Below are 27861 nucleotides of genomic sequence, written 5' to 3'. Positions count from 1 at the left end.
AAAAAACAATAATAACAATCAGTAAATAAAGCGTATAGAGAGCAGCGAGAAAATTAGGTCAATGAGCTGGGAAGTGTGTGAGGCAAGCAAAAAAAATATACACAAATTCAGTTGCCTGCTTTTCTTTTCTGGGTTACACAAAGCACACACACAATTGTCATGTACCCTGTGCACCCCCACAGCGAAAAAAGCGAATGTGAGCAACAACAAAAAATAGCAACAACAGTGAAATTAACAACTACAAAAATGAGGCACCAATCAAAATGTGACGTCAAAAGTTCAATGACCATAACGAGAGGAAGACGACAAGGCTGGCAAAGCGTGGAGAGCGCGGCGGCGTATACGCAACGTTAAATTGAGAGGCAAAATTAAGTGTATGCAAAGGCACCCCACCCAAATTGGTTGGTGAATAAACAGTGTGCGTGTGTGTGTAGTGCATGAGTTTGTATTGTAAATGAATGTGTGTCACTATTATTGAGGGCGCGAGCTTACAACTTTGAAAAGGCAACAAAGCAAATAACAATAAAAGCAATAAAGCAAAATTTTTCAGGTAGCTAAGCACATATGGATGTACATTAGGGTGGTCCAAAAACAGTAAAGTCGGAATTGTAATACTCTCACCCCCTAGGATTGTTCTATATCCAAAAAAGTATACCCCTAATTTTTTATTTTGAAATCAAAATAATATTTACATAGAGGGCGCTAAATAAAATGTTTCGTTGAAATGGTATAGAACTCTTGAAAATCAATATTTTTCGATCGAAAAACTCTGGTTCTCTTCAGGAGACTTTCAGTAATAATACCCAATTATTTATTTAACCATTTTTTAATACCAACGATTTTTTATTGGTCGCCCCATTAAATTTTTCGGGGTTTTTGTGGGTTTCTTGGCGGACCTTTAAATTATAGTTGCGATGAAAAAATGGTTAAATAAGTAATTGAGTATTATTATTGGGAATCTGCTGCAGAGAAACAGAGTTCTCCGATAGAAAAATATTGATTTTTAAGAATTCTACGAAAAATTATTTTTTCCCCATACAAAATACCTGAAAAACTTTGGGCGCTTTGAGCGAACTCTAAATATTTTTTCACTTTAAAATAAAAAATAGGAGTATATTTTTTACGGAATAGAACAATCCTAGGGGGTGAGAGCATACAAATTCCGGCTTATCTCACGTGTATTTTTGGATCACCCTAATGTGCATACAAACGTAGATAGATCAGTAAAATCTGCAAAAAGAAAATTATCGCAATATTTCGCCAGCGCAAGTTAGCGTAATACGGAAGTGCTAATTTTTCGCAGCGGCTAGTAGTGAAATCAACAGTGTGTCTGCGAAAAAACACTAACTACATACTCGTATTCGAAATTCAAGCATTTAGCTACGTTTTCGCGTGAAAAAAAATTATATTTATATGTACTTTTTAGTTGTTCACAATGAAAAAGAAAAAAGTTGAATGCTCTAACAAAAGTGAAAAGTCAACGTCCCATCGGGCACATTGACACATTTTGTGATTCTTATCGCGCGTTAACTAACATTTTTCGCAAGCCAACTGACAAGAATACAAGATAGCTACAGATAAACGCCTACAAACATACATACAGACATGCTTGCTTGTTTTAGCATTGCCACATACCTAATAGATTACATTGTAGATCTACGTTGATTGCCTGTAGCAGATATGAGCATATTTGCAAAATGCCATGGAAAAGTGTTAGTATAGGGTGATTCATCAAGGACAAAATGTTTCGAAAAAAAATAAAAATATACCAATATTTTACAAGCTAAGTTTCTTTAAACACTGCACAACCTGTCTCGTGAACTCCTTTTAAAAATTTGGTAAAATGTTTAACAAAAAGTTGACAGTATTTCCACTTGCCAAAAGTCAATAGACCTTCGACTAACTAACCCATTTTGTAACACCCTGTAAAGTTTATGTGTAAAAATGTATTCAAATTCTTTCTTTTATTTTTTTTCCTGCTTGGCCGCGCGACTAGCTTGTGCACAAGCATATGTTCATACATACAAACATCCAAACATACATATGTACAGGCATCTACCGTAAATTAAAAGCCTCGCAAAAAGGCGGAGGCATAAATTAATTGTGATTTGCATATTTAGCGAAGCAAAACAGAAGTGAAAAATAGTAAACGAAGAAAAAAAACACACTAACAAAAGTGAATGGCAGGCAGCCAGCAACTAAGTATGTACATATTTGAGTGGATTTTAAGGCAAACCAACAACTTGTCTATCGATGTTCAGTTCTTTAATTGCAAATATTTGTTTTTTTTTCGATTTACTGCTTCGTTTAATTTTTCATTTTTTTTTTGTTGATTTGGTTTGCAAAATCGATTTGGTGGAAATGTAAATTGTATGTTAGGCAATTAGTTGAATTTAATTAATGTAAATGTAGTTTTAATACACTGCTGAGAAAATAATAAAACGTAAAAATATAGAAAAATAGGTACATACAACTATTTTGATTGCGCTTTGAGCTCTTGAGGTGTTGAATTGAAGTTGGCCAATGTAATTTAATGTATATCTCGCATATATTTATCGATCTCCTCATCGGCGTTTCAATTAAAGTTATCGACATTTTTTTCCTTATCGATATTTTTATCGAACATTTTGAATGATTCATCAGGGGTAAAAAATAACTACAAAATAACAGAATTTTTATATTTAGATCATAAAAAATAGCTATTTCTTGATTTATATTGTTTTTATCAAGAATAATCGTTAAAAAAGAATTTTTATTTTTTCAGTCAAATTTAATCGTTATTTGGCTATTTTTTATTTTCATCGATCAAAAAATATTTATTTTGGATTTTAAAATTTTTTCTATCATATTTACCCGTTATTATGGAAACTTCTTTTTTATGACCGATGCAAATATTTTATAATCTAAAAAACTAAATCTAAAAATAACCGTTATAGTATAATACATTCTATCTTCTCCGCTTGCATCAACACTCATTCCACAACAAATATTTAGAACACTGAAGTACCTATTCGCTTTCATTATCACCCTAATTTGTAGAAGGTGTAATAAAATTTACTCAATATCAGCGAAATGGTCCACCGGAATTAAGCTCCGCAATTTCAAAAATTTTTTTACTTTTAAATCCCTAACAGTATCTGGTAGATATATATTTCAGATTTCGTCAGATATCGACCCTAAGATTGCACCACTGCCTCTTCAATGTCATCGAAAAATTTGGTACTTCCCATGAGCCATATCTGCAATCAATTTTTGATCGAAAGTCAGCGAATGTGGATTGCCGCTGAATTTGTCTTAAATTACTAACGGCGACAGAGCACAGTAATTTACAAAGACATATTAACCGAACATCCTAAAAAGCAGCAAGAATAGGAGGCTGTCGGGGAATCGAATTTGCTCACGATACCCTCAAAACCAGCCTCCGTTTGATTTGCGTCTTCTGTTTTCCTATTCAGACATATTTAGGTATCAATCCTTAGTGATATTTTGCGGATAAGTTGGCCAGGAAGGGCAGCCACGAATCAGTCCATGCAGACTGCTTTTAGAGAGATGAGCCTCGTGTTAGCTCAGCGAACCTTTGAGTGACTGCGAGATCTTTTTGGTCAAACTTGAACTTGACATCAGAAGGCCACAACTCTCAATTCCGATGGGTGAATTCACAGGAAACTGCCCGTTGGGTATTCGCGTGGTGAGAATATGTATATACAACAGCCTAGCTGCCTAGCTTTTGTGAGGCTATTTTGGATGACACTTTTTAGCTTTTTTTTGTTGTAGCTTAGGAGTTGTCATTTGTAGTGACAGAAAGGACTGATGCTTACAGTCGAAATGTGCTCATGTAGATAAATTCACGGGTATGTTTAACAAGAGACACTGCGACCTGAAAGGTCTTTTGTGGCTCTAAGGAGCGTTCCTAACACAGTATGCCCAAAACCCTCGATTTCCCTAATGGCTTCTAAAAGGTCCTTCGTAATCGAGGTCCCTATTTATAAGGGTTTGACCTCCATTGGTAGTAAGTTAAGCTTTGTCGAGCCAAAGCTGGATAGTCACAAAGAATGTGATCGGAAGTTCCTTCGTCCTCAAGATGGAGTGTCAATCCGATTCTCCGATAACATCTATTCGACGCATATGAACGTGGCCCGATAGGTACTTGGAAAGTAGCCTGGTGACATTTTTTTAACAAGAACCAAACCTAACAAGTGACCGCCTCATCTGAGTGGTTAGAGACGCTTGCTACAACTCGGTAGGGCGCAGTTTTAAATCATTCTCCCTCCGTCTGGAGACTTTACTGAGTCTAGGGAGACTCTTGTTATACTTAGATAGGAGTAAAGGTTCGAAGGATAAACATAAAAAATTTGTTTACTCTTTGATTCATCTACTCGTCAGATAAGGTAAATTGCTTTAGTACAAAAAAACATAGAAATAAAACAGCTTAGTTACCATGAGATTCAAAATCATTTCGAATGGCTTCGTAAGTACAAGATACCTATTCCAGGAAGTACCTTTTAAACATTTAAAAACGATTGAAGCAGTTACCTAATAAATGGAGACTATTTTATTTCGCCTTCTTTACACACATATGTATGTACATATGTAGGTATTTTGCATTCCTCCACAATTTAAATGATTAATATCTGCCATTGCTGCATTCAAGCGCACCCTTAATTTTCATATGAAAATAAAAATGAGAAAAAACACAGCAAACACAGAACAAAAGAAGAAAAAACCGGGCCATAGAATGCGCGCTGGAAATATATCAGAAAATTATTATGCTGCTCAAACAAAAAAAAAAAGCGGGCGCCATAATTTGCACATTTCCACACCCACTTCAGCACTAGACTATCGTTATCGTTAATGAGTAGAAGGAAAAAATCAGTTAGCACACAAAAGCATTAAAGTCAACGTCAGCGAAGCGTTTCAAGTGCTTGGGAGCAGTACTTAAAGGGGACGAATTACTTGAAATGTTGGGAGAAAAGCGTTGGAACTTTAAATGCGTGCAGGCGGCAAGTTATAGGCGAATTAAAGGCGGCTTGAAGAAACATTTTTATTTTAATTTTTAAGTTATTCTTGAAGTTAAAGAGAACATTATTATTAAAATAGAAAAATTCTAGAATTGAAGTCTTAAGACAGTAGCCGCTTGCTGAGCACTAATCTACGGGAATAACGCAAGCAGCGTTAAATCATAGCTGTTTTAATTGAGAGTCTGCCCTGAGTCGCCCACTTTAAGCGTGTTTGCGTTAAGTAAGCCTCGGGTATACTTTATTTTATTTTAGTTACATTCCTACTTGCCATTTATTTCGCGCCTCATAGTACTCGCATGCGTGTGCAAACAATTCAAGTGTGCCACCAGGCCCCCTTTACGCCCGCTAAATACACACTGCATTACTTACATACGTGTTACACTGCTGTTCGCATAGAATTTTTCTTTCAATACTGGAACCCACATGCAAACACATCCAAACATACGTATGCACTTATAGGCCAACAGCTATTCATACTAACTTATTATGCTTGGTTTTTTTTTTTGTTTTTTTTTGCCTTTGAATTCTACACTCATTGTTATTTGCTACTAGCGCTTGTATCAGAATACGTACAAGTGTTGCACTTTATCTTTATGTTGCACACGAATGTTAAAGCTTCAAGTAGCAGCGCGTGAGTATAATATCTAATGTATAAGCGTATGTGTGTTTGCAATGCACATTTTCATTAGTCCGCTTTGCTGTTTTGCCTTACTTTTGCCACACATTTCCGCCGCTTACTCCGCTACTCCTTGCTCTGCGCCTAGAAGTGTGCTTCAGTGCATTCTTATGAATTCATTTCACTTGTTTCTCGTGCGGCACGTTCGCTTCGTCGCTGCTGCTTATTTGCTTCCATTTAAGTTGATGCCTTTTAGTCTTCGTACACAGATGTATTTGGCTTTGTTTTGTTGTGTCACTAAAAGAAAAATCCATGCACACAGAAGAGGTTTACGCCGCCGAGACACATCGCCGCCGTCATTTTTTATCACGCACCGCCGCCGAGTTACGAAAACAGCAGCGCGGCAGCGGCGTTCGGCGCCTAAGGGCACGCACGGGCAGGAAGCGGAATCGAGTCGAGCGAAGCCGTACCGAGCGGAGCGGAGCTTTCAAATTAGTGTACCTTTTTTAATTTTGAGATTCACGCTGATGCAATCAAAAAATCCAAATAATGAAATGGAAATGTATTTTTGGAGAAAGCAAGTGAGGCAAATCGAAGGTATTTTTCCCAAATGTGTGAAAATTTCTCAACTGGACCTCGGATTTCAATCAAGTTCGAATTTTCGCGTGAAAATTAGTGGGTAGAGATTCTGATAATTTTTTTGAAAAATTGTAATTTTTTAAGTTTTTATAAGCAAATATTTTTTTAAGCAATCTTTTTTTTCAAAACTCATTTTCTCTTAAAGTATTTGACCAAGGCGAATTTATATAAGGTGGTGTTGTTCAATCAGATGTGTGTAGCGTGTGATTGTCAAAATTTTCTATTTTGCTAGTGAGTGAGTGAAAACGTGAGAGTGTTTGCATTTTCTCTCGCCCTTTTTCATTCGGAGAAGAATAGCTGAAATTTGACAATCACCAGCTAAAAGCAAAAACAAAATACAGGTAATTGTTGTATTTGTTGAATCGATACCACCTTATATGAATTCGCCTTGTATTTGACGAAACTTGATGAAATTTTTTTGTAAGCGTAGTGACATTAGAGCTTAAGAAAAATATATTTTTATAATTTATACAAGTTTTCGTAATATACATACATACATACACCTCAGAAGGAGAGTTTCTTTGGCAAAAAAAATAGTGAGAACTAAATTCATGTTCAGTTATCTATAATTAAGGTAGGAATTAAAAATATTTAAATTTAAAAATGACTGGCGAATGCCTATCACCGACTAGATGACATGATAAGATTAGTAGTTTCATAGTTTCTTATGTCCTTGGAACCTGTATTATGGGTAGTGACGCCGGCGTTGCCAGACCAGTCGGCGTCGCCACCGCCGCCGATTCTTTTTATAGCTGGCGACGCCGCCAAGCAAATCATATCGGCGTAAACCTCTGGAGCACAGCCAATGTAGCAAGCACAAAAAAACAATAACAACAACAATAACAAGACTAAGAAAAGCAGCGGGTACAATAATAATAATAACAAAAGCGCATAAAAGTTGATGATAGGGCGCACATACATACATATGTATGTGCATAAGTATATAAGGCGCAGGGCAAAGCAGCAGCAATATAAATTTCAACAACAACAACAACAGTGGACAATAGCAATCACGAAGCTTAAATAGAACAACAATAGCAGCGGTCGTGGCACGTCGTCGTCGTCGTCTACAGCCTCAGTCAGGGACCTTCTCCATGCCATCGTCATTGTTGCAATACAATGACCCCCAACCGGCAGCGGGCATACAACGGCCCACCGACTGCAAAGATGCCTACCGAAGCATCTAAATACACAAGCAGGCGTACAAATATACATATGTATGTACATATGTGCATATGTACGTACATACATACAGTGACTCAAACAATGACCACGTGTTGATTTTTTTTTAATCCGTAATATTTTTTTAGCTAATTTTTTTTGTTATTTTTATATAAAAATATCGTCTAAACTTTAACCAAAACCGTGTAAATCACAGTTTCAAACTTTATACAAAATTTTGGAAAATTCAACAAATTTTCATCAAAAGTTCAACTTTTATTCTGAAATTTTAGAAAATTTTTGGGTATGCAGTTTTATAGCCCATACAATTTTAGTCTTATGAAGTGTAAGTTTCAAACGGCTCAAAAATCGCGTTGATTTTTGAGATTTTTTATTTTTTTTGTATATAAGTATAAATTTCTTATGAAATAAAGCTCGGACACCATCAGTTTTTGTAAATTGTGCTTGTTATATTAAAAAACCCGAAAAGTAGCCTAAAAAAATAAAATCTCAAAAATTAACGCGATTTTATAGCCGTTTGAAACGAGCTCTTCATTAGATTATAACCCATACAATAAAACTGCATAGCCAAAAATTTTCTAAAAATTCAGAATAAAAAGTTGACATTTTGATGAAAATTTTTTTGAAATTTCCTAAATTTTGTATAAAGTTTGAAAATGTGATTTACGCGGTTTTGGTTAAAGATTATACGATATTTTTATATAAAAATAACAAAAAAAAAAATAGCTGAAAAAATATTACGAATATTAAAAAAAAACAACACGTGGTCATTTGTTTGAGTCACTGTATGTAGAAGCATATGCATTTTTATTGCAGTATTTCTTTTTAGCTTTGGCTGCACTTACTCGCATGCACTTGTATGTGTCAATGTGTGTTCCTAAGCTTTGTAGCATCTCACACGTGCATGCTCGTAAATGCACTCATTCATATGCAAGCTTTGAATACATACATACAAATGTATGCGCATACGTTCTTACCCGCAGTTGGTCGGTTTATAGATGTCCATGGTGTGTCTCTATTACGAAACTTACGAACGAGTGCATCCCTACTGGGCTTTACGAAGAGACAATTGTGCACTTTAACATGATACAGAGTGCATTAATACGTAAAAATGAAACACGCCGAGCTTACGCCAGCGTAAAATGGCTGGATATGCACTTAAGTATTTCAGACCGTAATCTATTTACGGTTAGAAGTTGACATAAAAATTGGGATATATCCGCCTGCAGAAAAAAAGTAAAGATCCTAGTCGAATATTTCAAAGTGAGTAAAAAAAATATTGGCAATGGCTGCCGGGTTTTAAACTTTTGTGGTACAGGTACAGGTATACATAGAAGGGCGCTAATTATATTGAAACTGTATAAAATACCCTCCGACCTCTGTTTTTTTTTTTTTGTCAGCTATTTTGTGCTCTGTCTCTCAAAACTTGGGATAAAATGAAGCATTTATACCGCAATTTTATTCCATCCCTCTGATTTCGGATCAGCTAACGCCGAATTTCGGTGGCTTTTAATCGCTGAAAAAAGTTTGGGAAATTCTGAAAGTGGATTACCCTAGATTGAGTTTAGCTAAGGAAGGCCTTTATTGGCTTACAGGTGGCACTTCACGTGCTGTGCTATTTCCGGTTATTCGCTGACCAACCTTCGCTGGGCAAAATGTGCTGATATACCCAACAAGTTTCACAAGTGCTTCAATACTCTGCAATGACCTGTAAGAAAGCCAGTGACTATTCGAAGGACATGTATACTGAGTTCGTGTCACAGTTCACCAGCGTGTCTCATCTAGATATACCTTGGTGTATCTATTAGCCGCTAGTCTAACCCTTTTATTTCCAGAATATCGTTCCCCTCCCCGGTTGAGTCTACCCATGACGAAGACCCTACAGTTATGTTTAAAATTGTACCGTAGAAGGCCTCTATCAACAAAGCTGACACACAGTCCTGCCTTTTGGTCTATTAGTAAGGATAGGTTCGAAGGTACTCTCGGTCTATATTTTGCTGACACTTTAATAACACTTGAAATATTTTTACTGGCTTGTTCCTTCAATCCACTTCGTAATAATGGTTTATGTCATGTTGTTAATGACCGCCGAATTGTGTGTTTTCATCGTTCCACAGCATGGTTCTGGAACATAAAATACTATTTTACCTGTAATGACGCTCATTCTCTGATACCCAGTCGAAATCTGAAAACACACCGGTTCAGTGAACGTTTTATGTGAGTATTGTATTGATGACTTTATTGTTTTTTGTCTTAACTATAAAAAACAACGGGCAGTTGTTTCATTAAACAAAATAAAAGATTTGACAGATTCGATGTGCTTTCAGAGTAAGACAACTGTGGCTCTGGTTTCGAGAGTGATCAGGATCGGGAAACAGTCTTACATCGGTTATGAAGGATAGTCCAACCTGGTATGGATTTCTTGAAAATCCCTTCACCCTTCTCACTTCTCAAGTTTTTCCACCAAGTAGGTTATTTCTACCCTATTACCAGGCCTCAAAATTTAGTGGTGTATTAAGAACAATGTCTACGTGCTCTAAAGTAGCTCTCCAAAGCCGAGGTATCACTTGACACTAATTTGAGCAACAACCCCTACATAGGCTTTCAAACAAAACCAGTGAAAAGTAAATTAAACTACCTTTCGATTCAGAACCTGGGGGTTGGTAATCAAACTCAACAAAACTAAAAACAAATCATGACAGGAGCCCAAGAAACATTTTCCAAACTTTTGATGCTGCTTATCATATTTCGAAGAGATTCTTTTCATTAGATTGTTGAAGACCGTTAAGATACTTCTCTGAGGTCAAGAGGAAATCCCCAAGAGAAAAAACAACAGATTCTGTAGGTGAATTGGCGCCGATGGGGTTCTAGTTAAATAAGGAATGGGTTTCAATGTATTGTTTGATATAACTTGTGGGCAAGACTCGTATACTCCAAAAAGCATTTTCGGGTCCTTAATAACTGCCAGTCAAAGTGTTCGTGATTAATCGTAAAGATCTTTTGAAATTTTTTCGTCCTATATACTATACATGCTACTTCACTTTTCTTTTGGGTGTAAAAAAGAATATCAGATCACAGAACATAAACCCATCGAAGCTGTGCAGCATAACCGAAAACACAATTTCAGAAGTACAAAGTCAAAGAAATGAAGTGTATACGTCTAAGTACATATGTAGACAAAACAAGCAAAACAAAAAAGCAATAAAAGTGAAATGTTGCGATACATACATATGTACCTATGTACCTAGAGTAAAGGAAAACATGCACAAAGACAACAAAAAGAACAAATAACAGCCAGCAACAAAAACCTGCACAACAATAAAAACGACATTGGTATTACAAGCAGAATAGAGACTATCAAACAAGCAAGAGCGAAAGAAAATCAATTCGGCACTAAAGTCAACAAGCCTATAGTAGCGAAAATATACTTAGCTGCAACAGCTTCCGCAATTGCAACAAACACTACAGCAGTACACAAAACAACAAATAAGGCATTAACAAATGTCGATACTTAAAGCAAAAGAAATGACAGCTGAAAAATGCAAAACAAAAAACTTTCAAGAATAAATACTTTTACTTAAAGATAACAGCGAAGAACTGCAAGTTGAATAAAAGCAGCAAACGCGAAAAAACATTAAAAAAAAAAACAAATGAGTAGCAACAATTGCGAAAATGGTAAAATTAATAGGAACAACATTTGTATCGTGTAAAGTATTATGTTAAGCAACAACAAAAATTGCAAAGCTACAACAACAGCATTGGCAACGCTAAAACAATACACGCGAAGATTTTTTATTGCAATAACAACAAATACAATGAGTTCAACAACAAACCGTATTGTAAGAACTTATGCCAAGCGCTAAAAGCAGCTGTAACAACACAATGTTGGCGGAAAACCAGTGGAATAAATGTATTTGAAATGAATGTGCTGCATCGCACAAAAGTTTACATGAACTGGTTTTGAAAACTAAAGTTCGCAAATTTATGCATTGCGCTGTTTAAATAGTTAAGATAAATATGAGTTTGAGAAACATGAGTTAGAATGCTATTTGATTATATAGCTCTACTTATTTAGCTTTGTATTGGCGCAATGACGATGCTAGAGAACTGCTATCCGCGAGGACTGTCGGCCCCACAGTCGGGGGCTACGTAACCGGAATTAAACAAAATTTATGCATATCTCGTAAGGGGTTGTCACCTCAGCAACATTTTCTAAAACCGCTTGACGGACAGCACCTTGAAGCCCCCAATAAACAGATCAGCCAGATTTAAAAGTTTACGCTCCGAAGTTTAGGGCATCTAAGTACACCGTACATTTTCAATTAGACAATAATTCAAGGCCTTACATTTGACAGCTTGTGCTGCTAGTTTATTGTAAATAATGATTCTGGGCTCCCCTGAAATCAGAATTTATTTTCGAATCACTTTATTTTTTTAGAGCAACTCTTGAAGAAGTGTGGGTTTTACCAATTGAGATTTACTGCAAGAAAAATTGAGCAGTTCGGCTTTTCGATAGCTCTAGATCTTTTTTACAATGTGCGTTCAAAACTCGTTACAAAGCAGATAATTCCGAAACGAAAATGACTCTTGAAAAAAATAAAAATAATGTTAGGCACCATTACTCGGACCGGAAGTTTCCAGAAAGTATCATATATTCCTTTTTGGAAATACCTCTGAGTTTAAGAAAGCCTTACTTCTCACTTTCTAAACCTGAGACCACTCTCATTCTTCCAGAAAGGGACTAGGTAGGCATACCAATAAAAGAGGTATGTATTGTCTTGAACGGATCACACCCCACTTTTGCCTTCAACGAACGGTGAAACAACGTTTCTTTATTTAAAACCGTCAGAATTACACTCCCATAATAGAAAACACACATCGGTTTCATTGCGAAAAAAATATCCTGCCTTATAAAGACTCTTATGTGATACTGCCTAAATGTTTTACACGCCACGAGACTAGGGGTGGACACACCAAACATAGAAGAAAAAGAAAATGCACAACACTGTCATTGCCTTTCAAGGTCTCGTAGAGGTCCCACAGGTGTAAACAGGAGCATATACAAAATTCTCAGACTCAAAAAAGCAGTTTAAGCCCGAGTGCTTTTTTGCTATCGAAAGGGATCGGTAACTCCATACAGTGCGAAGACGAACCTAATATGCGCTCCAGCCATCTTAATCTAACCTTACTTCATCGTACTAAGAAGATCTTGTAAAAACTTCTATGTGCTTCCAACACCGCTTTGAATGACAGAATAAAAAAAAAAACGTGAACTGGGAATGCCAACGAGAAGAAGATAGATACGATTATTTTTTCCTCAAAGTTATATTAAAGCTGATTTCAGCTGCAAAAATTAATAAGCAACAAAAGTTTACGGAGTCCGATGCACGCAAAAGACTACGGAGAAATAGAAAAATGGAGCTATAAAGCCAATTCGATACATAAAAAAAATCTATGGTTTTTAGCTCAAGGTGTGAGTTTGGGTTAACTGGGTTAGGGTTAACTGGAATTTTTTGCATTTCTTAAAGTTATTAAGAGTCAAAAGTCTTCAGTACATAAAAGAACAAAGCGAAACGCAGTATCGGCTTTGAATCTTTTCCTTCGGGGCCAAGGATTTAAGAGGAACAATGAGCTAATCGTGGTCTATTATTGGAAAAGAACAGCATTGATGCAAAGGCATTAAGGACTTGTACATACATATTTAAAGTTTGTGCTCGTACATACATAGTATACTAAATTGCAATTTCCCTCTCCAGTTTTTATCTCTTTGCGATCAAATCATCATTTGCCACAGCCTATGCTACTCAACATTTCATTTGCTGGTTGACGTTTCCATGTGGCAAATTTTTAATTATAGACAAATTTCCGCAATTACCGCATATGACCGACAGAATTGAAAGAGTTGCAGGCAATGCAGATGCAGAAGTAGATGAACAAATCTTGCTTAGTTGCCGCAATATGGTGGGCCTGTTGTTGTCTGCGGGACATTTAACAGACAAACGAAGCATTGAAGCGAATTGGCAGTGTAAGTACACAATTTGTCTATCAACTCAAAATATGCATGTGCATATATGTAAGTATATGTATCTGTGTCGCCGTAGCGTTGAGCGACTAATTGGTAGGAACCCCCACTCGAGTATGCACAACGATGTGTATTTGACGTTAATATGTTTGTATGTATGTATGAAGATGACGTGGCGTATGCGCAACCAATTTTTATATAATAAATGCATTTTGTAACTAGCAGAGCACATTAAGACCCCCACACGTTCACAAATAATAGAATAATGATGCTTTAGAAGCGGCAACCGCACACGCATTCAAATAACAGCAACAGCAACAGCAACAACAAGAACATAGCTGATGGCAAGTTGCCATCAGGAAATGACTATTTTCGAGTGCATAATCATAAATGCATGCATGTATGTACATGTACAAGCATGTATGGGAACAGCTTCCAAGTGCAGACAAGTTTAAATGCGTTTTCGGGTAGAACGAGGAAAGAAGAGCTAACTTAGAATAGATGATGCACTTTTCTTGTATTTCTTTTTGGTGTGGAAAAAGTACCGAATTTTTACCTTTTTAGTTCCATGAAGGAAGCTATATATCTATACCCCTGTATATATATTTAAATGCTCTTAGCTAGCGTTCCAAATGTTCATAAAATGTTCCACTTCTTTTGTAATTTATATCTTTAAACGCATATATGTATGTATATATTTTGTATATTTTCGCACACTTTTTGTTTGCTTCGCAGCTAATCCTTCCCAGCTGCTACGGCAACACATTAAAACTAGAGCGAAACCAAAACCGAAAAAAAAACAATTGTAAACACTCTCTTGGGACAGTCATGCGCCATAAATAAAATTAAATTACATTGAACGCTCGACGATTGGCTGACTGGTCATTCTTTAGTGCCATTAAAGTCATGGCTAATATTTATTTTCCACACAGAAAACAGGTTTCCATTGTGTTTTAGCTGGTATGAACATAAGTGTTCTTACCAGTGGTTTAAAATTTATTGATGCTAAGAAGTGTTAAATATTTTTTTGTGAAAGAATAAACTTTTTTATTGGAAAAAAGCCAATAAAACTTTGAATTGGCGAGGGAGATTAAGTGTCATAAAAAGTGTTTGCTAGATGGGGGGGTTGACCAAAGCACTAATTACTAGTGTTGGGCAGTGTCGATACCAAGAGTACTCAGAACTCGATTCTCAAAAGGTTAGACAAGCACCAGATTTTTAAAAGTATCGATATACTGAGTACTCCAAAGAACTCAGTACTCACAAAAGAACTCAAAAGTACTCAGAACTTAAAAGAACTCGAAAGTACTCAAAATACTCTGTTCCAATACATGTACTCAGGATCGATTCAAAGTACTCAATTTGCAGATTCAATAATTTTAAAGTGCAAAACTTGTACCTAGTATAGTTAGCCATTCATTTGACGTAATTTGGGATTCATATATTAATTAGAATAAAATACTGCCAGCTTGTGAGATTTTTACACTAAGTAAGTATTGAAATGTTACCAACATGTGTACATTTAAAGAAAGTACTGAGCACTCTAAAAAATAGCCGATCTATACCAAAGAACTTGATCCTCAAAAGTGCTCGATACTTCCCAGCACTACCAATAACTAGTTTTGACCAAATAAATTTCTGCATACCTACTAGGAACATTGGCTGGGACAGCCCATCAGAATGGAGTTATTTCCTCACTTCTGTAAAGCTTGTGCTGTTGTCAATTGTAGACACAACTCTAAAAAATCAGATGTAATGCTCTTTTAAGCCAGGAATAAGGTCCCTAACTCTGAAATACTAAAGTTGAATGGTCACATCCCACGATCATCCAAACTAGTGAAGTATTTGGGTGTCATATTAGAACCTAAGTATCAAAAAAGTAGAAGCTAAGTATCAAAAAAGCAAACATTACCTTTTACTTTACAAGCGGATTTCAGGAAAAGGAGACGTCTAACCCAAAACTTTGACTCTGGATATAAATATACAACAGTTCTACGTCCTATCTTATGTTATCGTTCCTTGGTCCGATGGACCGTTTCAGATGACCGCATGCAGCGAAACTACAGGAAGAATGAGAACTTTCCCTACAGATGCCCTAGTTCCCATAGACCTTCCTGTAATGTACACCGCTTCAGGGTTTCAGAATGAGATGACTACGATCTGCAATAGTATGTAGTATAATTTCCTATACCACCAAAATAGAACACGAAGTTGGAGTAGGCATTTTCTTTGAATGGCTGGCGATCAGACGATCAATCCAGCCGTCTGACTTTGTGAGTACTTTCCAGGCATAAGTACTGCATATCGCCGATGGCTGCCGCCTTTTTAAGCGCCACCATCAAGAGCAGCGTGTCGAAAGTTTCTTTGGATAGCCGAGCGGCCATTAAAAGGCCCTAGAACTCTTTACAAAAAAGTCGAAGCCGGTAAGAAGTCTTTCGAATAGAGTTAGTAGTCAGTTCAAGGCTCATATAGTTTGCCTAGTCTGCGCAACATGCCTGAAAATTACGCTGCTTATCAGCAGGGTGAGGGTTCATTACACCCAATAGGAGCGCCATCTAGCGAAATTTTTACGCCATAATAAAACTTGACTTCTTAGTAAACCCCAGACCTGATCTTACGAGGCTAGTAGCGGTTATTACTTGATACTGGCTGATAGACACACCACAGAAGGCTGGGCATTACCTACAATGAGTTCTGTGTAGGGACGAAAGCCAACAATAAAAAGTATAAAGTCCAAAGGGGTAGGAATGCCATGCTCGAGGCATATGATCTGTGTATGTTCATAAACTTTAAACCCCCTAGAGCGTCACTAACTGCTGTTATATAGTACCATTCGAAATCTTCTTAAATTCTATAAATTCTATGTATATATGTAAGCATTGCTTTCTTCTTCACTCACCTGTCAGATGATTCTGATGAATCGCAACGATCGGTGCATCGCTTCTTCTTGCGTTTCTTCTTGGCCTGTTGATTGGTGGCAGCCGCCAATAGCTTACTGGCCGCTGTTATTGCAGCACTATTTCCGCCGCACAGGGCGCTCGTAAGCGCCGAATAGACGACGGCTTTGAGATCGTTGCCACTATGCGAATGATGCGCGTAAACCGAACCGAGTTGATCTGTATCGAGTAGGGCTTTCAAATTTTCCATATATTGTTTTTGCTGTTGCTCGCTTAGCAAACCAGCGGTAAAAGGTGACGAATTGCTTAACGCTGTTGCTGTTGCTGTGAGCGCGGCTTGTTTTTGTCGCTTGCATTGTGCGAAATAATGCGTTGACATTGGCGCCACACAAGCAGGTGTGGTGAAATTACTCAGCGTTGAGTTAGTGGCGTCAGCCACTTCTGTTGCTGTTGCTCCAGCGGCTGTCCTTTTTGTGGCACGCACAACACCTATGCCGCCAGTGGCGGTCAATGAGCTACTCTTGCTATTTTTATGCTCTGTAGAAATTTTGGTTGCTGTAGAAGTGAACGCTGATGCAGCTGAGGGTGGTGGCAGTGTCGGCATTGAGAATTTTATTTGCTTTTGCTGTTGTGGCTGTGGCTGTTTGCTTGTAGCCGTCAATATTGTTGACACGCCATTAGCGTTGCCGTTGTTGTTATTGCCAGTGCTGTTGCTATTCACATTGACACCTTCGCTCTCACCGCTGGCAAGCAGATTAACTGCATTTGGGGCGTTTGCGGCTACGCTGGACAATTTGCTGTCAGCCTGCGCTATTTTCTTGCCACAGCTTGCGCTGTTACCCTTAATGAAGCTGTTACTGTTTGTCTTAGCCACGCTGTTGTTGCATAATGAAGATGTCGGCGACATTGTGGCATTGCTGATTACATCCACTGCCGCTAGCTTGGCTTCACTTTTCTCCCGCTCAGCTTTTGCTAGTGCTGCTTCTATTGTCGACGCTCTAAGATTAATATTACGCCTGGCAGGCTGCAAAGTGAGATCTAAAATGTTGTTACACGCCTCCGATTCTGCTGGCTGCTCGGGGGCAGTTGTTTCGCTTGTCAGCTGCTTTGTAGCAGCCGATGCTTCCTTGCATTCTGTTGCATTCATTTTGCTTATGTTAGTGTTATTATTGCTGCTGTTGTTGTTAATTGTTGCATTGCTTAATTTTACAGCCACTTGTGGCAAGTCTTTTTTCGTTGACTTTAAAATGTCACTGCTGCAGCTGCTGTTGCTGCTGCTGCTGCTGCTGCTGTTGCCTAAAACGGCGGCAACAAATCGTTGCTGAAAAGAGTCTTTTATGCCGAGCCCGCTGGCACTTGAAAGGCTGCTATTACTGCTACTACTGCTGCTACTGGTGGCACTATTATTGCTGCTGTCATCCTCAGCGAATCGACGCCAATCGGTGAGATTATTTTGTGACTTAAGTTTGCTGTTGAAGTTATGACTGAAGCTGCTGCATTTGATATTATTCAGATTTGCGCTATTCTTCAGCTGATCGAATAGTGAAAGTTGCGGCGCTCCAGTAGCTCCAGCGCTCTTATTTATATTCGAGAATGTATTGGCTGTGGAGGTATTTATTGTGGCAGTGTTTTTGTTGTTGCTGGTGGTGGTGCTGTTTGTAGAAGTACTTATAATGCTGCTTGAGGCAGCAGTTAAGTCGCTGTTGCTACTGCTTCGGAGGCAGTGGCTTATGCTATTGTTGTTGGTCGTTATGGTTGTTGTGGTGTTGGTGTTGGTGGCAGTAGTGTTGGTGTTATTGTTTGAGTTGATTGTTGCTGTTGTTTTTGAGTTGGCGGACATTGTTTTCACTTCACTTGAACGTAGCGAACTCTACACACAAACTAACAGGCATTCAAATGCAATACGGTTTTGTTGTAACATTCAATTTTATGGCTTAAAACAATTCTTGATTTTTTTTTTTGATTGATCAACGAGAGCGGCTTCTATTACAACTTTGCAGTTTCTTTTTTGTCGGTACAACTGTTGCTATTTTTACACTTCCTAAACTCGCCGACGCTTCGAGTTATTTCACAATTTTCTACGCTGAAACTTGTCGGCGCGCGCATATTTTTATTTAAAAAATTCGTATTTAACCGATGGAGCATCTTTTATTTTTCAACGGTTTTTTATTCAATCACTTTTTTTTATAAAAACGCGCTCACTTTTTTACAATTTCTTGTTCAACAAAAATACGATATTAGATACACGATTTCGCGCACATATTTTCAAAGGATTTGCGAATAAATTTTTTTTGTTTTCTCAAATACAACTTAGGTTAAATTTAAATGTGTCCATGTTTTTAAGCAATCATTTTCAGTTCATTTTTTATGCAATCGTTCAGTAATACAAAACTTTAAAATATAAACTTCACTACACAGTGCGACTGCGTTACGCTTGAGTCTTCTTTTCGTGCGCTATTAATTTTTACTTTTTTTCACGATTCTGAGCATGCATTAGCAGTGATTTTATCAGATTTTTAAATTTTTTCGTCACTTTTTTAAATGTTTTTTAAATTTTTTGTTTTTTTTTGCGAGCGCTTTTCTATTTAATACTTTTTTTCGCCACACTCGCAGTCGCTTTACTTAAAATGCTTTTAATAATTTTTTTTTTCAAATTTCACACATCAATCACTTTTTTGCATATATTTTTTGTTGTAAACTTTTGCTTAAAAACACACAACGGCAACAGCATAAAAATTACTGCACATTTTCTTCGCTAATAGGCAAAAATTTTGTTAAATATTTTTTTTTGTTAATGTTCGCTATTTTATACCCATAAAAATTCCATTATCAAAAATTCGAATTTTTCGTTATAAAATTGTGTCCAAAACTATTTGCAAATCGTTTTAAAAAATTTTTAATTTTTATTTCACACTTTTACTTGTTTTCGCATGCTGCTTCGGCTACGCTTGACAGTTACCGCACAATGCCACAATTCGCCGCTGACGTGGAATTTTTTACAAAAATTTTCTAGTTTACGCCAGATTTAAAATTTAAAAATGCATTTTTTCATTCGCTACGCTGCGCGTTTTACATACATATTATTCCACATCAACTTTTAAAATATCGTCACTTTTTCACACAATTCACCAAACTAAATCCAAAATGTTCCTTTGCCCATTCACCGTCGGCACTCCGCATTCGCCAAGTTGAAAGTCAAACTTTTCAGCTGCTGCTTCTTCTTCTCGCTATTTGAGTTTCGATTTCCGCTGTTTGGGATTTGCACGGTGTTGCTGTCGCGCTGCCACAAATGCCACTACTGCTCCACTGCCAACACTGCCGCTAGTTTTGCTGCTTGCTACTCAAACTGCAGTGGTTGGCCACTCATTGCTTATTTTAATTTTTATTTTTATTTTTTTCCAGACTTCAGCAACAAACAACATTTAACTTCTGACTGGTTCTGACTCTTTGTTTTCTTGTTATTGCTTTTCTTTTTGTTGCTTGTGCCTTGCAATTTCCGAAATTCACCGCTTGCCTTCCGCCTGGCCTGCCGCTGGCTGCCTTGCTTAATAACCTGCTGTCTTTTTGTTTTGTTTGTTTATTTATTTTTTGCACGGAAGGGTTCAATACTACTGCAACAAGTAACCGGTTTCACGTTTCGCTTTTTTTTTTTGTTTTTCGCCTGCACTTCGCACAGGCATACAAACACACATAGAGAGCCATACACAGACGCGCGGCGTATGCAGACCTACAATAGCTCTTTTGTTGGACGTTGTAAATGGCTGCCAATGCACTTAGAACGCGCTTAGCTGCTGGCTACTTTGCTTGGAAGGCTTCACCTTCTTCTCTTCTTCCTCTCCTCCTTCTGATCTTCCTCTCCTGGTAGCTTGCAGCCTTTTGCTTTTGCACAGCAACTTCTTGTTCGTGCCAATTGCAACTCTGCACTCACCTTGCTGCTGCTATGCTGTCAGCGTGTGGAGCGTGTGAAATATTCTAACGGTTTGCAAAACGTCAGCGTACGCATAAATTTTACGGTAATACGTAGTTTTTTTCGTCTTTTTTTCTCTAGTTGATGAGATGCAATCCGTTGTTGGTGTTGTTCTTGTATTCACATGTTTTAATGCCCGCAGTTAATCCTATTTATTTTATACCCAGCATGAAATTACTTTTGCATTCTAATATTTTGCTGATGTGTTTTGGTTTTTGTTGGGCTGGTCGGCGGTGCGTGTAGCTTAAGTATAAAAAGTTTGTTCGTATTTTTTTGCGTTTGTTATTAATTGCATTTCTTCATAGGCTTTGCACTTCGTTCTCTAGTTTCTAGTTTTTGCCTTTCAATTAATCTGTAATAAAAAATAAAAAAAAAGTGTTAGCAATAAAATTTTAATGAATGGAAAGTTTTGTTAAATATTTTACTATCCGCAATTAGTTTCTGTATTTGTGCAAGCATAAGAAGTTCATAAGGAACTGAAATTATTTTCAGAGTATTTGCTTACTTTTTTTGTGAAAAAATAGTGATAAGCCGCGCACAACTAAGAAAGCGAAGTCAAACTACATATGTATTAATGAAAAAAAATTCTAAGACAGCGCATGAAAATATTCAAAAATTTTATGGAGGAAGAGACTCATTGAAGAATTGCTATTACGTCTGCGATCTTGATGATCTGGTATTATCTATGACCTTAAGAGAATTTTCACTTAGCCAAAAAGTGTTTTACGGTTTTCTTCTGTTTCACATCCCGACGACTTCAACAAAAATTGCTCCAAGAGGAGCTTCGGATATCGGATATCTTGGTAAAAAGCATGAGTGTATTGAGAATCACTGAACTAATGACATGTCTGATCGAATTATGTCCGATTTTGGGTAGACACGCCTGATTATTCTTTTTTCCCATGATTACTTGGTCAGACATCTCTTAGATATCCCTCAAAATCGTCGGTAATTAAGTGCCAACACCAACGCCCTACAGTAGTCTCACTGTTGCCAAAAACTACCGGACAATCCACAAACATAACCACCAGTCACCACTCTCACCAGCGCCGCTGTCATAAACTATCGGGCGATTCACCAGCCGTCCACGGATCATCGACTGGTGCTAGTACCAGTCACTGCTGCACACCGTCTCCGTGTCCGTCTTTATCGGTCATGTCGTCAGCTTTTTCACCACCTCTGCAGCCTCTCTCTCCTTCGAGGCCTCACACAGCCAACAGAAATAAAATATTTTATTTGATGGGGGGAGTAAGACCTCCGCTCAGGCCTAGATTAATTGAGCATTGCTCCAGCCGGCGATCAAACCCATGTCATACGACAAGCAGAGCACGTTGAGCCCAAAAGGGCTGGCAAGTGCATACAAACCTCAATTTGTTCTTAAGCCTTTTGAGAACTGCAAATATCGCCTTGTTTACCACGTGCTTTTATTCATAAATTTTATAGCTCTGGAGCTTTCGCGGCAGAGTAGATCAATATTACTGCTTGAGGAATGGTTATAGTAGTCAGTAATCGGTGCTACACAAACACACTTGATGCATCCGCCGAAAACTTCTCCGTAGTTTTCTAAATGGCAAAGCCACAGCGCTATGAGCCGTAGCGACTGTGCATGCAGAGGTGGTAACTGATGGTTATCATTGGCCTCAACGAAAGTAGTCACGTTTTCTAATATAGTCCTACTGTTCCGTAGTGTCAGCTTCCTCTTCACTGTGGTAAAAATTTAGTACACATGCCAGGCAAACCATATGATGGCTTGATCTACAAGCCACCTCAACAGAGAGCAGCACTCTCTCATTTCTCTATTTTCGAGCTATTTGTATAGCTAGTAACGCCATCCGTCACCGTCAGTAGCCGAGCGCACTGTTATTCCTTTCGAAACCCCTATTGGAATGGAAGTGCCACAACGGTTTAATATAGTTAATGCTCTCATTCCAGTTAGTTTGGTTTTCAAGGGTTTTTATGGTCTGTTCATTTCACGCAAGATCAAAGCGTGCCCATGTCTTTCTCTCATTGTTTCCTTATCCCTTTTTCATTAATTGAGCTTCATAACAAATTTTCTAAAAACATTTTTCTTTTCTAAATTCATCAGACTGTGTCCGCCGCATTCCACTTGCTTAACAGACGTACCTAAATTTGAGCGCTAAGCATTGGGAGTGCTAGCGCGCTATACCCAAATAAACGCGGCGTAATTTTTGACATGTCGTTCGAATGAACAGAGACGCTCTAGCGCTGAAAGTATTCACCGCGGATGGCGATGCTTGTAACGGAAGAAGAGAAGGAGGTCCTTTGCGTTGGAAATACCAGGTAGACTGGCGTGCTTCGTTAAACTCGGCCCAAATCGCTTAGGCGGTTAAAACGTCAAATAAGAGGAAGATGAATTTTTGACGTTTTCTCATTTCCTCTTGTTTTCATTCTCGTTTTTCTTTCACTTGCTTCCTCTCTTTTATTTCTGTCTTCTGCACCTAACTTCAACACGCAACGCCAGCAAAATTTAAAATTCCATTTGCGCGGCGCTAACGTCGCGTTATCGTGAGACCAAGTTAACCGATTTCGATAATCCTTTTTTCATCAGAAAGATGGTACCTCGAGGGTGGTCCAACACTAATTTTGTCTAGATTCGATAATCGGATCGTGAAGAAATTAACGATAATCTTAAATTTTTATATGAGAATTGAAGTCGGTTTTGTTTTTTGCTTAAAAATTACTTGTTTTTATAAACTTTTGCTCGCCTGCTGTGGGTTCTGCTTGCGTTTCTGCGCACGTACGCACGCACACAGAGTTTTAATCACACCCATTGTTGGTCTATCGACAATCGTCGCGTCGCATGAAGAAACCTAAATGGTCTTTGGAGCCAAACGACGCGCCGACGCTAACGGCCGGCCACTCGTCCAATCGGCGACTTAACTCAGTCGCAATCAGTCGGAATCAGTCACAATCAAATGTACGCGGTGTTTAACAATCAATCGTTATGCTTGTCAGTCACACAGTCAATCAGCGCGTCGGTCACTAAGCGGCACAGACAATCAAATGAGCGGCGTGTGTGTCGGTAGGTGAGTTGTACATATGTATGTATGTACACATCCATGTTTGTAGAAGCACGCACGCTTCTTATGGCTGGAAGTGTGCTTTTCCAAATGGTTTATTTATTTTTCATAACTGGCGTTGTTGTAATTGCTGTCTTAAGCGTCAAGTATGCGCTTACTTAACACTTGTTTTACAAAAACAAAAAAATATAAGAAACGAGGAAAAAATAAATTTAGAAAACAAAGCAACAGCCAATACTTGGCCAGCAGCTGTAAGTGAAGCTACCCAGCCAGCAAAAAATCCGAAAACCGATCCGAAAACGGAAAAAAGTCGATGAAAACCGGATTTTTGCCCGTTTACCGATACCATTTCCGGATACTTTAATGATCCGTTTTCCCACTAAAGTGTGCGGCAGGAACGTATGTACAGAAAAGTACCGAAAATGGTGGAGAAAAGGATAAGTTTTCGTCTGCTTTTTTTCTGAAATTTGTCTGATTGAATTTTTCGCTCAATATGCTTTCCTTCTGCACTTCACAGATACTTTTTCATGGTTCAAAAGAAATAAAATAAAATCAGGAAGCGCCTAACGGAATTCGAACCCGGCACCTTCTGGAAGCTAACAAACAGCGGCACACTGCTCGGCACGCTCAGCCACTGCCGACTACGCATGCGTGCTTTCAAATGTTTAGCTTGAGCAAATAAAATACAATTATTGCTAACAAATTACATCATCTTTCTCGAACGTTTTCCGGATACGAGAATTGATAATAACTGTAGGAGTTTTTTGTATGAGTTTTCGGATACGGAAAATTGAAACAAACCGCACTGTCGGCAAAATTTACGTTTCTTTGCTGGCTGGGTATAGACTTGCGATATGTACATATGTATGTATGTATTTGTTGCTGTTGATAACTAGGTATAGTGAGAAAAGCTTTTTTCTACATATTCTTATACTTTATAGTACATAGTTTGAAAGCGTTTCTGCGGATTTTTTGTTGTTGCGATAGTATTGCAGATAATTGTGGGAATTTGATTGCTGCGCTTCAACATATGTATATATTTTTTCATTATTTATTGACGTACACACAGACGCTTCCTTTCAAAAGCTACTGACACAATATTACTAGCAATTGCTTCATATTTTGCTAATAAAACCAAAGTCACTTCGAGCGCGTAGCAGCCGCTCATTTATCGCTAACACGCGCCGCTCATTGCACTGCTCACACATTCGAGTTGCATTTTTGCACGCACCTGCCGCCTGCAAGCCGCTTTTCTGCAACTATGTATACACACAAAACATACACACGCACGCCTAAACATAGAGGCTATCAATGTCTTGCTGTGCTCACTGATTGCATTTCCGCTGTCGTCTCAGACGCAACGCGCAACGCTGCGTTTCGTTTCATTTCAATGCGTTTCGTGCGACTCTTCCTCTGACACACTTCATCTTTGTATCGCAACCACTCTCTTTCTCTTCTACCTCTTCCCGTTACTTACATGCTTTACTCGCCTAACACACACATACACTGCACCTTTGGTTCTGTGCACTCGTCGTTCATTTCAACTTCATCGTTCACTTCCGTTGCTGTGCTACGCGGCAGCCATTAGTTAGTTAGTTGCAAGTACTTAAATTGCAATAAATATTTAATAGAGTTTTGCAACGGGTAAACGCGTTTAATATTTGCCTAGTGTGTAGCTTTGCGCCCGTTGCGTGTGTGCCGACCGCGTGCGTGGAACGCCAAACCGACAGCCGTTTGCAGTAACTCAAAAAGCGAGCGCTCAATGAAGACTGATTGTGGTTGCTGTTCTGCGGCTCGACGCGATTCGTTCGTTCACTCGGTCACCACCAGTTGATGGGTTCTCTTATCGTTTTTATTTGGTTTTTGTTTTTTGTTAGTGGAGCCATCGTCACGTCGCGGTGGCTCATTTTGCTTGTCGTGCGATATTTTTGCACGATACCGTTGGTGATGTCGTCGTTTTTCGTTTCGTTTAGCCTATGCTTATGATCGTTGGGCTGCGCTAACTAAGCGTAGACGCTGTTCTATGCTTGATTCACACTCGCTGTAGCGACGGTTTGGGGCGCGTCTGTGGCTGCGGCTGCGGCCGTGGTGGGTTTTAGCGCTGCGGTCGGGGCGTTTGGCGCGCTGTTACTTTTACGCGCTCTGGGCAATAATGCTTTTTGGGTTGCCATATATTTATGTAAAATCAAGGCGAATTCATTAAAATAAATGTAAGAGAAGGGGTATATAGCGATTTGAAACTAAATGCCATGGAGGAAGTATTACGTTCCTCCTTCAATTTGTGATGTGCACCTGAAACGTATCACACAAATATAGTGGCCTGCATTTTTACGCAACCTCCGAGATAGGGCGTTTTAGGAGAAGCTTCTTCTTAGTCAAAGCATCATCGGAGCTTAACTCTTGGCTGCCCAGGCTCGATAGCTTTCAGAAAGAACATATGTGTGTATTTGATCCTAATCGGACAATGTATCGAACCTGTACCCTACCAAGTAATAGCAAGCAGTTCTAACCACCAGTCTATTGACAACATCCTTCGTACCAGAAGCAAAAAAATACAGCCAGAAAAAGCTACCTACGACAAGTGGCTCTCCGCTTCCACAGCCGTTAGCCGCAATGCTCTTGTCAGCGCTACGCGAGCGGCGCCGCCAACGAATGCATAGCTATGGTCGTGCCAGTTCGTTTTGCTTACGCCGAGTGCGTTGCACTCGTATACAGTGTTGCCACGGCCAAATTTTTTTCCCTACCAATACTTCTCACCAAAATCAACCAAAATCTACCAAAATTTTATTTAAGTTTTTAATATTCTCTTTAAGAAGTTAGGCACTTTGAAGGGCACCATGTTTGAAATTTTGGATGAAAAAGACAACCGTTCACCAAAGTGTATCAGTCTGCTATTTATGATTCGTGGGCAGTCACATAAAATATGCTCTGGGGTTTTCTCCACCAGCTCACAAAAGGCTAGGGACCATGCAAGTACATTTGGGCTCCACGCTTTGCCAGACAGTCAGTTTTTGTTGCCTTCAAACCTTTCATGTCCCGGAACCCACACAGCGTTACGTTATCGTGGAAGCTTCAAGTGGTTCAAGCAAGTTTTAAAGCTTTCCACAAGCCTGCTGCCGTTTAAAAGAGTCTAAGCCTTTGGCCTGCCTGACTATCCGACATAATATTTGTCCTTCTACACAGACTTTGATTCCGAAGACTTTCGCCTGGAATGTAGTTGGGTATGAGTAAATTGGTCCAAATTTGCCTGCCCCAGTACTCTCGTCGTCAATCTTTGATATGTCGGTATACCATGCTTGGGACTTTTCGTCAATAATAGTTATTATCACTCCACAGCAGTCCCTTTCAAGAATTCTGACCTTGTAAGGTTTGTAAAAGGATAACTAGGGATTATCCGGGAATGGCTTTAGAACCTCTAAACGACCCCAAGATTCCAAATTTTTGTTGCTGATCATATTGGGCAGTCGTAGGGCGCTCCACCAGGCCTATTTGTCAAACAGAATAGACAAAGGAAGAATGCCTGTAATGGCCACGCGGACCAGTCGGTGCAGTTTTTTAGAGGTTTAACACGCCTTTACTTGCGTAGCTTTTGGTCACCAGGCCAGTGCCGCACATGTGACAATGGGTCTTACTACCATATTGAGGGCACAATAGATCTCCTGGGCGTAGTGCATATCTCAACTGAATATTTATCTACTACCATATTGAAAGACCAACAGGTTAGTTTTGGTCATATTCCTCAAGTCTTACAATGAAGTCCCTGTCAGGTGGACAATGGTGGACCACACCGGCGAAATATTCCCGTAAACAAGGTTGCTAAAATGTTTGGAGATAAATATTTTATATTTTTCGCAAATAACTATTATTGTGCGGAGCCTACCAAAATCCAATCTAGCCTACCAACCTACCAAATGGAGAAAAGCCTACTAGTTTTGGTAGGAAAAGCCTATGTATGTTTGGCAGCACTTCTCGTATAACAAGAATCATCAGAGCAAAAAAAAAGAAAACGAATCTTTATTAACAAGCTCGTGAACGCAACGAAAGCGTTGGAGCACCGTTGTCGATGAGCGGCCGCTCCAACTACGAACGATGCCAGCAAATGCAGAAGAGAAACAGCTAAAGCAAAGAGACAGTAACAAAAGCAACAATAAGTAAACACATCAAACGCTGATAAATATGCAATCAAGGCGCTTTTTTATTTGTTAATTTTTTTTTTGTTTTGTTGGTTATACTTGTTGTTGCGGTATTATGTTGCTCAGCGTCGATTTTTTTTCTGATTTTTGAAGTGTGGAAATAAACATACATATGTATTTATGTACGTTTTGACTTTTTAGTGGTGCATTTGTCATGCTTTGGTTGTGTATGTGGAGACATAAATGCATACATAAATACATACATATATGGAATTCAATAAAAAAAAAAATTGTTATGAGTAGAGGTCTGATTATGCATACTTCGAATACATACATACGTAACTTA

General features: G+C 38.5%; 1 protein-coding gene across 2 annotated transcripts in view; it reads right to left on the bottom strand.

Annotated features, from left to right (window-relative positions):
* Window positions 1–27861, bottom strand: part of LOC118744262 (zinc finger protein jing) — a 317881-nt gene that overhangs the window by 279470 nt on the left and 10550 nt on the right. Inside the window, exons 1-2 of one of the 2 annotated variants that reach the window (XM_036477158.1) lie at window positions 24860–25237; window positions 16377–20693 (exon numbers count right to left, since the gene is read on the bottom strand). In XM_036477158.1, coding sequence (XP_036333051.1) covers window positions 16377–18214 — 1838 coding nt within the window. In that variant the 5' untranslated portion in view covers window positions 18215–20693; window positions 24860–25237. Of the gene's footprint in view, window positions 1–16376; window positions 20694–24859; window positions 25238–27861 lie in introns of those variants that run through there. The other variant, XM_036477157.1, reaches the window with a different exon arrangement.

The sequence above is a fragment of the Rhagoletis pomonella genome, unplaced genomic scaffold (assembly GCF_013731165.1).
Source record: "Rhagoletis pomonella isolate Grant_MI unplaced genomic scaffold, Rhpom_1.0 Rhpom_scaffold_00008, whole genome shotgun sequence".
NCBI classification, from domain to species: Eukaryota; Metazoa; Arthropoda; class Insecta; order Diptera; family Tephritidae; genus Rhagoletis; species Rhagoletis pomonella.
Note: the sequence above shows the minus strand (reverse complement) of the source record. Positions and strands in the feature narration are given on the sequence as shown.